The sequence below is a fragment of the Anopheles marshallii genome, chromosome 2, assembly GCF_943734725.1.
Source record: "Anopheles marshallii chromosome 2, idAnoMarsDA_429_01, whole genome shotgun sequence".
Classification (NCBI taxonomy): Eukaryota; Metazoa; Arthropoda; class Insecta; order Diptera; family Culicidae; genus Anopheles; species Anopheles marshallii.
Genome location: NC_071326.1, coordinates 9,793,095 through 9,806,449, shown reverse-complemented (window position 1 = coordinate 9,806,449; position 13,355 = coordinate 9,793,095). Strand labels below are relative to the sequence as shown.

Sequence of the window (13,355 nt, the reverse complement as noted above, 5' to 3'; positions counted from 1 at the left end):
TTTCGATCTGTTCTCAATCATCCGGTGACATAAACTATCGTTTTAATGTGTCGTTAAACACGTTTCGTGACATTACACAGGTGATAGCAGTCGATTAGACGATTAATGAAGTAACGTCAACTGTGTAGCGCCAGTTTGTGCTCATTCGACAATCTCTCCTCTTCGCAGAGGCAAAAGGCCACCGCTTGCTTGCCGCAATCCTCCCGCCGGGCCGATAGAACATCGAAACAAATCAATGTGACATTTATGATGTGGATAATTGTCTTCGATACGCAGCCGGCCGCTTTCCGTTTCGGGCGTCCATCGCCACACTCGCACACCCGCCAGTTAAAAACCGGCTGTAGTATGAGCAAGGGTCCGGGTGAGGGGGTTACGACAGGAGACGCTCATTCATTGCATCCAACATGCATTCGGCATGCTTGTGAAACGGAACGGAACAACACCCGTGTGGGCAAACGCACGCGTTTTGGAAGGAGTCGCGAAAACCCTTGACGTGAGAGTGTTGGGACTGCAAGTGTTCTCTGCACCCTTCTGCAGCGGGATAAGGAATCAAACAACCCTCGCGATTTGCTCGTTAGCGAAGAAAATTGAAACACAGACAAAAAACCGGACAGTGGTAAGGATTGGTTCCTCGTGGACGATAATTTGATGGAACGGAGCACATTGTCAGGCACCGTTCCGGCTTCTCCAGTCGGCCTACGGGATTCGGGTTTAAATGGGTGAAAATTAATGAAATCTCGGTTGAGTGACAGCTTTGCATCGTTCGATGGGTGCATATTGTTTTTTTCCCCTCCCTCGTTTTTCTCATTCCATTTTCCCACCCGTGGTCCCGTGCGGATTCTTTTCATTCAATATTTCGGCCAGAGTGTGTGTGCGTGTGGCGAGATAAGGGAGTCGGGGGACACGGTCGCACAGCAACAACAAGGGGACGCAAAATTTGATGGCAAGTGAAATCTTATCAGCGTCAATCGATGCGACCCTTCGGAAAAAAAAGGAGGGATAATCATTTTGTGGTTTTGAGAAATGTATCCGTAGCACTGGGCGCCGGAGCATTGTTCGCGAGTGGGTTGGGGTGTTTGTGTGACTGCTGCCAGTTGGTTTGTTGTTGTGCTGTTCCAAGCCGTTCCAATTATAACAGTTCATACAAAGTGCCACAATGAAACACATTTATTTGTCACTCTGCTCGAAGTGAGGTTTCGTATTCAGTCGTAAATGAAGAAATGGCGTGCAAGATGTTGTCATGCATACGACAACATGCTATTGAACTCAGCAAATTTGTTATTTAAGTCCATAAAATGGCTTCTTTCCATTCATCAACTGTCTAGCCGTATTCCAACAGAACCTTGCGAGCTTTATTGAGCTTATTACCTTAGTTTTTGAATAGATTTAAAGTCTAACAATATAGCTGACCCTGAACTATGATGCTGATCTTCACTTCTATCAAAAACTCGACCAGACAATTGAAGAATTAATTTCCCCAAATGTTTAACTAGTTTGTTGGGTGCAAAACATTGCTTTTACGCAGATTAAAAAAAATATCGCTTTCGTTGTTATTAGTACACGATGCACAGCAATGTGTTCCGCTGTTGTGAAAGCATCATTTTCATTAACTTTAGATTACGTTTGCCACTCGTAATGCCCTCCCATCATATTAAAATATAAAACCGTTGCGTGAGTCGAAAACAACCCGCAAGTTATGCGGGTTCTCACACATCCCGGGCACAGTGCCGAAAACCTGCCCAACGGCAAACTGCCAACAACGCGAATGATGTGAAATGATGACCATTTTTCTTAATGAAATAATGATACCGGCAGGTTTCGGTGACGTTAACGCTTTTTCTCTTGCTTTCCATTACTGTTGCTTCACATTCCACCACGATCAACGTTCGAGTTGACGGGATGGATCGTGGTATTGAAGTTTAGCAAGCAATAGAAAAAACCCTTCACGATTTGCGGTACGGATTCTAGCACGTAGCTCGCAATCAGCGCCATACGGACCATCCTCCACAGACAGATCTCATCATCAAAGCGACGGCAGCAAAGGCAACAAGTCAAACGCCGACTATGATGATGTAATTAATTGCCGCCTTGAGATTAAATGTTGTGTTAAATATATGTTAATGTCATGTAGATTGGCAAGCGCCCGAAACTGGAAGCTTGCTGCCGAAATATTCTTGCTCTGCCGGTGGGGTGATGATGATCACCGAACCCGGCTGGCGGACAAGACGAGCTGAGCGTGGAATAAATTTCAACCCGAAAGAAATCGAAACGGATCGAAAGAGTTTGCTGTCGGTTCGGGCGAATATTTTTCGATCATCCTACACTTTAGCGTCATTTATTGCTGCAACGCATGCCAACGCTGCCAAATGCATGCCAAAAACAAAAAACAAAACGCCTAGCAAACATGCTAATGGACTAAGCGAGTAATATTACCGCAAAACTAGCACACAGACGCACACACGCTGAAGGTGCATTTAGCAAGGTAATGAAATCTTTGGATAATGTAAGAAGATTTAATGCAATGAGATCTCTAACCCACATCCAGTACTCCCACTGTCCATCAAACGGTCATACATATTCATGGTACGCCTTTTCCGCCCGAGTGTGCGGCTGCCGGGCCCGTTGCATGCATGGTGGAATTGAGAATTTAATTACAATTTTATTGTCCGCACGCTGTGCTGCATTTTTATTGCGCTCGGGAGCTTTTTGCGTGACCATTTGCACACATATACATAAACACACACACACACAAAGGCACACGCATACACGCTCAGCCGGGTGCGCGCGGATCGTTGAGATGTAAATCGCTAAAAGGTGTGAATAAGTCGTTTCCAGCACAGTGTGAAACGCAAGTAAGACAAAAGTGTTATGCAAAGTAAGTTAAATGAAATATTTATAAAGCAAAATAAGTTAAAACAGCTTATTTTAAGGAATATAAGTAAAATGTTTTGGTTAAAAGAAGTTTGTTATTTTCTCTCTAAACTTCAACTCATATAAATTATTTTAAGATTCTATTTAAAAATACCGTTGGTTTACTTTCTAGCTTGTCTTTATATTAGATATGCAAGATAAACAAACCACCAAGTCCATCCAACTTGACAAACAAACAAACAAAACATATGATCATAACAAAAAGGTGGAGACGCTTGGTCGTTCACGCGATCGCGGTCGTGTTTGCCGATTGGCGCATTCATCGATGGGAGGAGCAATGGCGCTCCAACCCCATGCAAGGTTGAGTCGATCCGTCGATCCTCAAACAACCCCCGTGCATCGGACAAAACATCGATTAACAAAAAAAAATCTCCCCACAACAACTGAGGATCGCCCGTCACCGGGGCGCTCCCCTTTGAGGGCTCGCTGTGACTGTGCATTCGTACACCAAGTGGAAAGAAAGTGCGTCCCCTACTTACCAGGATACTGCCAGAGGGCGGGTGGTGTGCGGACGGCGTTTTGAACCGCCGCATTGGTCACGCCCATCGTAACCGCGTCCGGTGCGAGGGGGATCATGGTGGAGTTGGTGCCGGTGAAAAACATGTTCTGGCTTAGTCCGGGCGTTGCGCAGCCTGCGGAGCGCGAACCGATCGCGTGTCACAGGGTTGTGTGATGTGTTGGTGCGTGTGCCGGTTTGTTTGCGGCGTTGCGTGGCACAAGATTGGAAGGGCGAAGCCCGGTGAGTGCGGTAATGCCGCGATGAATTGCGTTCGGAGTTGATGTATCGTTGCCGGTTGCGCGGTGCGCATATGAATGGGTCCCGCACGAATGCATCATCGTCATGTGATCGTTATGACCCGCGGCATAACGGACGCAACAGCCGGAGCCAAACAGAGAGAGAGGTAGTGGAAGAAACAAAAACAATTCAATGAATGATTGATCGATAATGAGGATTATGTGTGCTGGTTAAGAGAGCGTGTTTTGGGCCTCTTTGAGGGAGGCCTTTTTACACGCACATTTCGAACCATGAATGGCGAAGAATAATGGAAAGCTTCTCAAAAAGATATCGACCACCACAACGAAAAGAAGAATTTGTTCTCGCTATATCTTGGAGGAATTTGACACGTACCCAAATCAGCCGTCGTACCGACAGTACCATTCAGGGAGCCACCATTCGCGGCCGCGGCTGCAGCAGCCGCCAGCCCTAAGCCGTACCGATTCAGCTCCTTGCCTTGGTGCAGCTGGGGCGCGGGTGTGGCCGAACTTTCTTGCAGCCGTTGGCGGGCGACCGCAATGCCCACTGGAATGGAGGCGGCCGATGAGGCAGCGGTCGTCGTCGTGCCGGGCTGTTGTTGCGCTGCCGAATGATGACTGTTGGTGGCCGACGCTAGCCCGAGTTGTTCCATCGTGGTGGCGACGGTGCTCGAGCCGGCGCTGGCACCTCCGCCGCTGGTGCCGATGTTCGAACTGACGGTGGTACCACTGCTGCCACCCACGGTAACGTTGCTGATGATGGTGCTGGCGCTGGTCAGCAGGTTGCCTCTAGCGACTGCCGAGTTGCTGGAGAAATTCGGGGCACTGCCGGTGCCGTTGGTGCTACCGGCAGCCGTCAAGGCCTTCGGTGACGATGCTTCGATCTTTATGATGGCATTCAGGGCCGTCGTGTTGGTGGTCGCTTCGAAGCTGTTCGATGTCGTCACTTCCGACACCTGACACGGTTCACGTTTGATCTGCAACGGAAGAGAGAAATACTTTTAATAATGCATTCAATACAAATTGGAGCATTAAAATATAAATCTTCAGAAGTTGATTCATGTAAATCTGCTAATATGTTTGGTTGGTTCTAGTAGTTTGCTAACTCTTCATGTCACGTGTACCTCCTTTGAGGCAGTCGTACCCAAACACATTCACCCAAATCCAATACCTTAGCGCTCTCCCTTGTTTGGATAGCACCACACAGCAATGTTTGGATGACCATATAAATACAATCATTCGGTGAATCTTACATATTTAATGAGAAACAAACGGTACCGCGTGGGGTAGTAGTTGGTGTGATGGCAGAGTTGGTGTGTCCACCACAAACAATGGCGAGTGGATAACTTTCTTTCCGCGATCGCCACAACACCGTTCGGAGTTTCGGGTGTTATTTTTTTTATACACATTCTTGCCCAAGGGCTTATAAATAATTAATCAAAATCACCGTAGCCGGAAGACACGATGCTGAACCGTGTACTTTCAACAACGCCCAACCAAAGGTACACCGTAAAGAAACGTGAAAAAAAAAACAGACACAATCTTTACAGTATCTAAAGGGTGGGTTTTTGTTGTGGCCAGGACAATCCAAATCAGCAACTCACCAGATACGAACTATCACACTCTTGCATGCTTCGTACTTAAAAGGTTTTTATCCCCGCTTTAGTAAAAGTATAATATTATTGTGGTTTGTTTGGAAAGATGGAAAAAAAAACAAAAAATCATCCTTTTACACAATAACGGCACAAGCCATCGGAGGCACAAGTGCGATGTGCATTTAAGAGCCACGGAAAAGCACGAAGCATTACACGAAAGATTGAATTAATCCGTCATGCTTTTAAAGTGCATTATCACCATTGGCTTTACGGTTGCGGTTTAATGATCGTGAGATTCAGCTTACATTACACGTACAGCAGTGCAGCAATGGTACCACATTAAAAAAAAATAGCTGCTAAGATTTGAGATTACAGGTAAAATCATTTTTAACAGCTTGCAATGACTTTTTGCAAACACAACCAAAAAAAAGAAATTAAAAATGAATTTCCGACGCTGCTACCCGAGGCACAAACATGGGTCACATTCGCAGCGGTAGCAACTGCACCGAAACGAAACGTACAGCAGCTGGCGTACGGGATCACGATCCAATGTCAACGCGCGGTTTCATAATTTAGCACGCGGACGACCCCCACGAAAGGGGACGGAATAGTCAATGAGGCTTGAACATTCAGGGACCATAAAACCCGGTGCGCAATTCTTCGCTTTGTCCTCCTTCTCTTCCCTCGGTACGCCCCCGGACGAATGCGATGAGCTATTCGAAGAACGCAATTAAAAAATTAACAACCAACCCATTCGCATCGGTCAAACCTTCTACTACCCGGGGATGGAAGATCGCACTGCGTTTGTCTGTGTGGCCAAGGAGCAGCTATGCAGTTATAGCATGAGTGCGACTGCATAATAAAAGTCCACGAATGGATGGAATACGAAATTGTACGAAATTCGTGTGAGGAAGTATAGAGATTTTCCCCGTTTCCTCGTTGCTGTTACTAAGTGCTACTCAGTGCTACAACGAAATCGAAATGCCCCCATCGTGCTTTGGAAGTGCTGGGGATATTGAGGAGACGAAGACACCGAAAGTGTCTTCAGGCTGGCTGGAGTATCATCGTCACCTCTCGTGGGATGTAATGAATCGATGGTGGAATTAATTCGCGATTCTCAGGAACCGTTTGTCCAACGTCCTGTGCTTTTCCCTGCTTAAAACATTCCTACTCGCTCTCTTTTTCTTCTGTGCACCTTAACTCAATGCACTTTTGGTTGTGGTTGCACTAGCTCACTGCAGCTCACTGGAGCGCAATGACATGCATGTTTGCCCGGTTGCAACGCTTTGGGTATTGGGCACATTTGGAATTAACCTCCAAAGAAGAAGCCTGAGATTTCACTCCGTTGTGAATTTATAATTGCAATTGTTTCTACTGCCCCTTGGTATGGTTGGTATGACAAAACAAACGACAAAACGATGCACCAATAAATAAAACAACACACAAAAACACACATACAAACATATAGACAGTTTTGTTACAATTTCCTTAACGAGATGGTCTGAGAATGGAAATAGCGGCATGAGCAGAAATATTTTCCTACAGTCCAACACTATCGTCGGGACATTAATGTATTTTTTTTTATTTGGTTTGAAGCAAAATTTAACTCTCGAACTCTTCACGAACAAAAGTGGATCCCTACGCCAAAATGACTTATTCGCGCGTGTATGAACAGAAGGGGGGATGTATGCAGGGACACGTGGTACGGATGGTGCAGGGAAACAAATAAAACATACAATCATACACACAGAACAGAACGAGCAAAACCCGGGTGAACATTAATTACATCTGTAAGGCAGAATTCCAAGACCGTTGATTTGCATTAAGTTTTGTAGTTAGATACGAAAAAAAAAATCCTCTTGCTCCTCTTGTCTTGTTTTGTTCACCTTTTCCTTCCGTCAATGCGTATTAGCTTCCAGTTAACGAGGAGAGAAATAATGGTAGAGACACCAGGAACCAGTATGAGGAGCGTTGAAGTTACTTCTGGGAAGACACTTATAAGGAGATGAAGTCAAGACCCTTCTACTTGAAAAAAACTCCACCATTTTAACGTTAAATCCTGTAACTGTTTGCTTATTTTGTATAAGGCGGGATAATTAAGCGAAATGTATAAAAATATTTGTAAAATTATGAGACATTTTCTCATAAAAAAATTTTGGTTTGGAAATTGTCTGCCTGATTAGCTGACAGATTCCCAGCATCGCTATCGACACGGGAGATCGCCAATTGTTTGCCAATTTTGCTAAGAATGATCGACAAAAAAAAAACAAAACAAATTTCGTCCCCAAATGGTTTACACTTACGTGAACAACGGTTTTGCTGTCCGTGTCACGGTGGACCGTGGCAGAGTCCTCAACCCGATCGACTCTTATCGAGCGTCGTTTCTTCGGAAGACGTTGCACCGCCCGCAGAGCTGCGGACTGCTGCTGTCCCGGTGACTTGGGCCGGTAAGTGGTACCGCCGGACGACTCGTTTGACGGTGCTGCTTCTACAGCGGCAGCGCCAGAACGGGGTGGCGTCGGTACACGGTTCTCGTTGCCGTGACCGTTCGCTTTGGCGTGTGCCGAATGTAATGCTGCCCAACGGCGCCGTGGTCTATGATTGACGGCTTCGCTCGATGGCGCTGTTGGTTCACGTGCCGGTGCTGGCGACGGTGTGGTGATGGCGTTGTATGCGGCCGTTTCACACTGCTGCCGCCCACCGGTGGCAGGTTGCTGTGCGCTCGTCAGTTCCGGCGCTGGTGTTGCTTCAAGGTACCGCTGGTCCGGACCGGAAGCCGGTTGCCGTGGAGTGTGTGACGTCTGCAGAAGCCCCGTTGGCGATCGATCATCGATAACGGTCGACGCGACCGGTACGTGATGGCCCGTTTCGAGCAGAAGCGAGTGTAGCTTGCGCTTCAGCTTGCCGTACTCGTACGGTGGCGTTGTGGTGGGTGAGGTCGGACTCAGCAGAGCCGTCGAATCGAAACGGGTCGCGAAGGTGGACGACCGTTCCGAATGCTCCCGACGGTGGAGCTTCGCATCGTCGATGGGTGGAAGGTGGAGTTTAGGCTTGCAACCGTCCGTGCCAAGCGACGCCCGCAACTGTTCGTGGTGATGAAACTCACGCTCGATGCAGTAGCTGCGAAGGAACGCGTCGTAATGGTTGCCGTTTTCGTCTGCCTTCAATGTGCGATACGACGGGTGAGGGAGGTCACCAACTGGCAACCGTTCGCCGGAACTAGCGCTCTCTGGAGAATTGAGTGCGAAGCTGCCGGTGGTGGTACCGGTTGGCAGAAATGAGTTCGATGGTACCTGCATTGAGAACAAGTGCGAACACATATGACAACGAATGTCACTCGTTTGGTTTGTTTTGTTGGAATATTCGAATTTGCAGTGCAAAAACAAAAACAGTAAATTCGAAAGCACATTAAGGACAAAACCGAGATCAATCAAACACGCACACACACACGTACATACAGAAACAAACATATAAATGAAAAGGAAAACATCCTTTAGCAACGCATGAACGAAGATGAAGCTTTTTGATGGGTGCAACGGAAAAGCCAATGAGTTCATGATAAATGAAGCATAGAACAAAGATTGTAAAATCCTTTTTTTTGGAAAATAAATTCATTTAAAGATAGCGACATTTACAATGGTCCTGATGGGTGACAACATGCTGGTAAACAACATGGCCGAATTGTGCCAGCGGACAGAAATGTTTTGATCTACGCCATATCATCAGCTCACTCCGGACCCGAACATCCAATGTCCCCTACATCCAATGGCAATAATTCATATTTTATCTATTTACCAGCATATTTTTCCCAACATTCTATGACTTGGAGAATATTGGAAATTGTAATGTGAAACGACACATCAAATTATCATTACTCCCAAACGATGTATTTACCTTTTTGCAGGAGGAATGGATGAATGTAATGTGTATTATTCAATCAAAAACAAACATACACGCACTCATGTACAGAACCAGTATGAAACACTTAGTAAAATGGGAATAGAACTACAACTTCTTGCCACGGTTCTAGCCGTTCATCGAATGTGATCGAATGGATTTTTTATTTGTTTTGATCAATTTTGCATATGATGTACTGGACTATTGTACGTTGTTTAGGCCGTTCACATATGGCGTTTACTGCGGGCCATTCAATTTAACCTATGAGATCTAAAAAAAACACGCTCGGTAACTCATGCGCGTTTGAATGCTAGTCGTGTGCAACTAAAGCTGTGAATGTTACGCATTGGTCCATACCTGAATCTGCAGTGGTTCTATGTGGCCGTGCTCCCACCGTCCGATGCAGGTTTCGGTTTTCTTCGCGACCGCTGTTGTGCCATTGATGAAATCGGTTTGCGACTGCACGAAGATGCTGCTGTTAGCCTGCAGAGAGAGAGAGAGTGAGTGAGGCAAGCACCGAAACGGTTAGAATGTTAGAACGGTTAACGTTTTCATGTGCGACAGAGGCTCGTTTTGAATTCGGTGTTAAGCATCGGGAACGGGTTCTTATGTTCTAACACCCTTTGTCACCCAATCATTCACAACCTCAGGAGGAGGCCCTCAGCCCTGCACGCTTGTAAATATTTTGTCAGCAGACATTCTGCAGATGGAGCAGGAGTAACGTTTCGTGTAGAGAAGCTTTCGTCGGGCTAAGGAACCGTGGCTCGCATCGGTACCCAAACAAGAAGTCAAATAGGCCGTGGCAAACATGGCACTTTCCTTGCGCGCGCGGAGAAGAAGTCGTTTCCACAGCTCATCAATAATGTTGGCCCCGTGTCGGTGTGTACGTGTATAACCAACACAACGCCATATAACACCGGACCCACCAGAGTGGAGGGTTGCGGAAGCAAACGAACAATGTGTGCGTTCCGCTTCGACACCGCGTCGAGAGTTTGTCCAAACGTGATCGAAACCGTGGCAAGAGCCGGCTTTGATTAATGACACTTTTCCTTTTCTTGCCGAACGGGGTGGGAATTCGGGGGTTGAGGAAGAAGGTGGGCGGTTCCAGTGATAGTGACAAGCGCATGAACCAGGAACCAGAAGAAGAAGAAAAAAGCACAGAATAAAATGTTAAAGGAAGGAAACAACACAATCGTCACGCCAGCAGGGTTCTCTTAACCAAAACCGAACATCACCACCATCTCATCGATCTTCGGCGCGCGATGCTTTTTCGTACGGCCCAAGTAGGGAAACATGGGACACGATCCGGTCCGCCAAAATAAAAAAAAAAGCGCGTGCGAATGCAAAGCCATGATTGACGTGCGAAACTCGACGGGATGCCCGTAAATTCTTCCACTCTTGCTGGCGGATTTCCTCCAAAGTTCTGGCAAAGTTGAATTCTCAAGCGAGCACAAACAAGATCAACCGGATTTCTTTTCTCTATCGCTGCTTCGTTGCATACAACTGTGCGTGTGAATGTGCTGCTAATTAAATTTCTTTACTTCCACATGAAAGTAAACCACTAATTCGACCAGTAACTTACCTGACTGAAGGATAGGGCAGCTCCGGTGCTGTGAAAATTTTTGGCCACAAGCTCCAATGGAGAGCACGGGAGAAATGGTGAGCTGGCGGGTGGTGTATTATATCCTCCGGCGGCAAAAAGTGATTCTGTCACTGGAAATAAAAATATGAAAATGGTTTGATTAGAGAGCTATTGGATGGCGTACAGGACTAAATCAATAGTTCGGAATGGTCGGGCAATATATTTCAATAAACATTTGAATTAGCTGTCGCCATTAGGGTTTTCGCCATTCGTTGTTTCGCGAATAGTGCTGCGTAAGGAAGAATAGCTCGACGCAAACGAAAGATAAACAAAGAAAGCGCCGTGGATGCAATAAGCTTCGAAATGGAAAAAGCAGCTCCCACAATGAGAGGCCCAATTTTGCAAAAGCTAGCAGAAAAACGAAGCGGAAAAGAAAATTCCAATGCCAAAGCACACAAATCAGCAGAATCCGTGCGGAAGGTTCTGCCATGCTGACACGGGTTGACTAGTCATGGTCATAACCGGCGAACGGGTCTCGACCGGTTTTTGCGGAAGGGATTTGCTGGAAATCCGATGGGCACGGGCATCAGCAACGACCCAAACCCGAATGAATGCATGTCACGGACTACAACATGCCGCGATGTGTGCCCGTGTGCCGGACGAACATTTGTGGGCTCTTTGCCGCCTAAACCTAAACCCTCTCCCGAACAACGATGGATGGCGTTACAAAGGCTAGAGCGCACAAGATCCACCGGCGGTAGACGGCGGTAAAATAAATGAACGAACGGCCCGTAAAGAAGCGGTATGGTTCACGATGTGTAAGGCAGCAAGCAGAAAAAAGGGCAGCTCGGCAGCCTTCGCGCTCCAAACCGAACGGAATGAGATGGAGATAAGACGAACCTCCTTTTTATTTGCGAACCGTTGCATTGTGGCGTGCCGGGGGATAATGGTAAGGGTTTTCCGAAGGTTTAGGGCGCGCAACCGGCAGGCAAGCTAGATATATGTGGCTTTTGGGTAGCTCCAGACCACGGTTACGAGCTTTTGAAAGGACACTTACGTAAGCGGACGAATGTTCATCCGTTCATTCATGGAGTGTGGTTTTTTTTTTGCTGTGCAGCACTTCGTGCCTGTTTCAAGGGTAAAAGGAAGTTGGGCCCTATTTGATTCGTTTGATGAATAAATGGAGGAAAAAGCCCACAACTCGAGAGGCTTTTTATGAGGTTTTCAAAAGAAAACAAAACAGAGAACAATTCCGAATTCGAGAATGTGCACAGTAATACCGCTTCCCTGGCATTAGATTTATATCCGGACTTCCTCAAAAAATAAAGTTTTATTCAGCACCAAGAGCAAAACAACAAATGAAATGTTTGGATTTATTTGAAAAATCACATCCAATAGCGCAATTATGGCAGTACAAAAATTAATCACAAATAAGGAATGGCCATGCCAATTTATTTAAAACTTCGTTCGTTTCGGTCGCTGTGGCGGCGCACACACTGCCCCACACAACACATCGTAAATAAGCAGGCTTAAACGTTTGCCTATTCCGCGGCGAAGGCTTTTCGGGGGAGAGCTCGTACATTGGAATCGTACTCGGGATCTTTACGGAGGAACGAGCTTGTTTGAGATTGCTGCCGATGTCGACTGTGTACTGATAATTTATAACGAACTGCAAATAGTTGCTGGCTCCTACAGCTGCTGAAGTTGGCCAGGCTGGTCGGTGAAGAGAATGTAACCCGTGGGGTGCATAGATTAAGCGCCACCATTCGAGAGATCTGGTACTCGGAGGTGCTAACTTCGCACCTCTCCTTCAATACCTCTCCCCTCCATTGTGGAAAAAGGAACCATCGAAGTTTGCTCCAGTGTATTGGATGGGAGGTGATTTACAGCCCCGTGCTCCATGTATTGCATTTTGGGGCGTGGGGGAAATAACTACACACCGAGGGCAAAGTATGCAAACGGCTCATAGTACGTAAATGTATGTGTATGTATGCTCCCGCATTACACAGGGGAACTTGGAACACAGTTACACCAAAAGAAACAAGGGACATCGTAACTAGAGGGACGTTGTCAAAATTTTCGATTAGCATTCTGTTGCCGTTGGTGCTCTGTTGATATCGGCCTTTTTTTTGGCACTCGTACCACCGTTGAGTTATACAAAGTTACCCCCCCTAGGGCGGCTTAGGAGTTCCTGCGCGCAACTTTACCTACTGGTCGGAAACTTGAAATCGCCCATCGAGTACACCGGTTTTTAAATGGGAAAGTTTTACCGCTTGACCGGTTGTTTCTGGCTTTCATTAATCTTTCTTTTCGGTGGAGGCTGTACACGTGCGGGAAACGCACTTGGCGGTGTGTGCATCTGCAGCGTTACAGAGGTTCGGCTTGTCGACCAAAGCTAAACCAATAAATTCCCGGTTGCGTTTGACAGGAGTGCTAACCGGGGGTGTTGGTGGACTTTTCGTTGTTGTGAGAACCGGAACTAAGAAAATCTCATTTACGATCGCAAGTTTAGACCGGGGGTGCGTTTCGTCATTCTCAAGAAACGGGCAAGAATGCAGAATTCGTACCACCGTAGGTGGGTGTAGGATTTAATCGGA

At 46.6% G+C, this 13,355-nt stretch overlaps 1 protein-coding gene across 1 annotated transcript in view; it reads right to left on the bottom strand.

The window, feature by feature from the left end:
* Positions 1-13,355, bottom strand: part of LOC128717907 (protein winged eye) — a 90,013-nt gene that overhangs the window by 17,312 nt on the left and 59,346 nt on the right. Inside the window, exons 3-7 of the mRNA XM_053811583.1 lie at positions 10,759-10,889; positions 9,534-9,659; positions 7,583-8,572; positions 4,061-4,661; positions 3,411-3,563 (exon numbers count right to left, since the gene is read on the bottom strand). Coding sequence (XP_053667558.1) covers positions 3,411-3,563; positions 4,061-4,661; positions 7,583-8,572; positions 9,534-9,659; positions 10,759-10,889 — 2,001 coding nt within the window. The remainder of the gene's footprint in view (positions 1-3,410; positions 3,564-4,060; positions 4,662-7,582; positions 8,573-9,533; positions 9,660-10,758; positions 10,890-13,355) is intronic.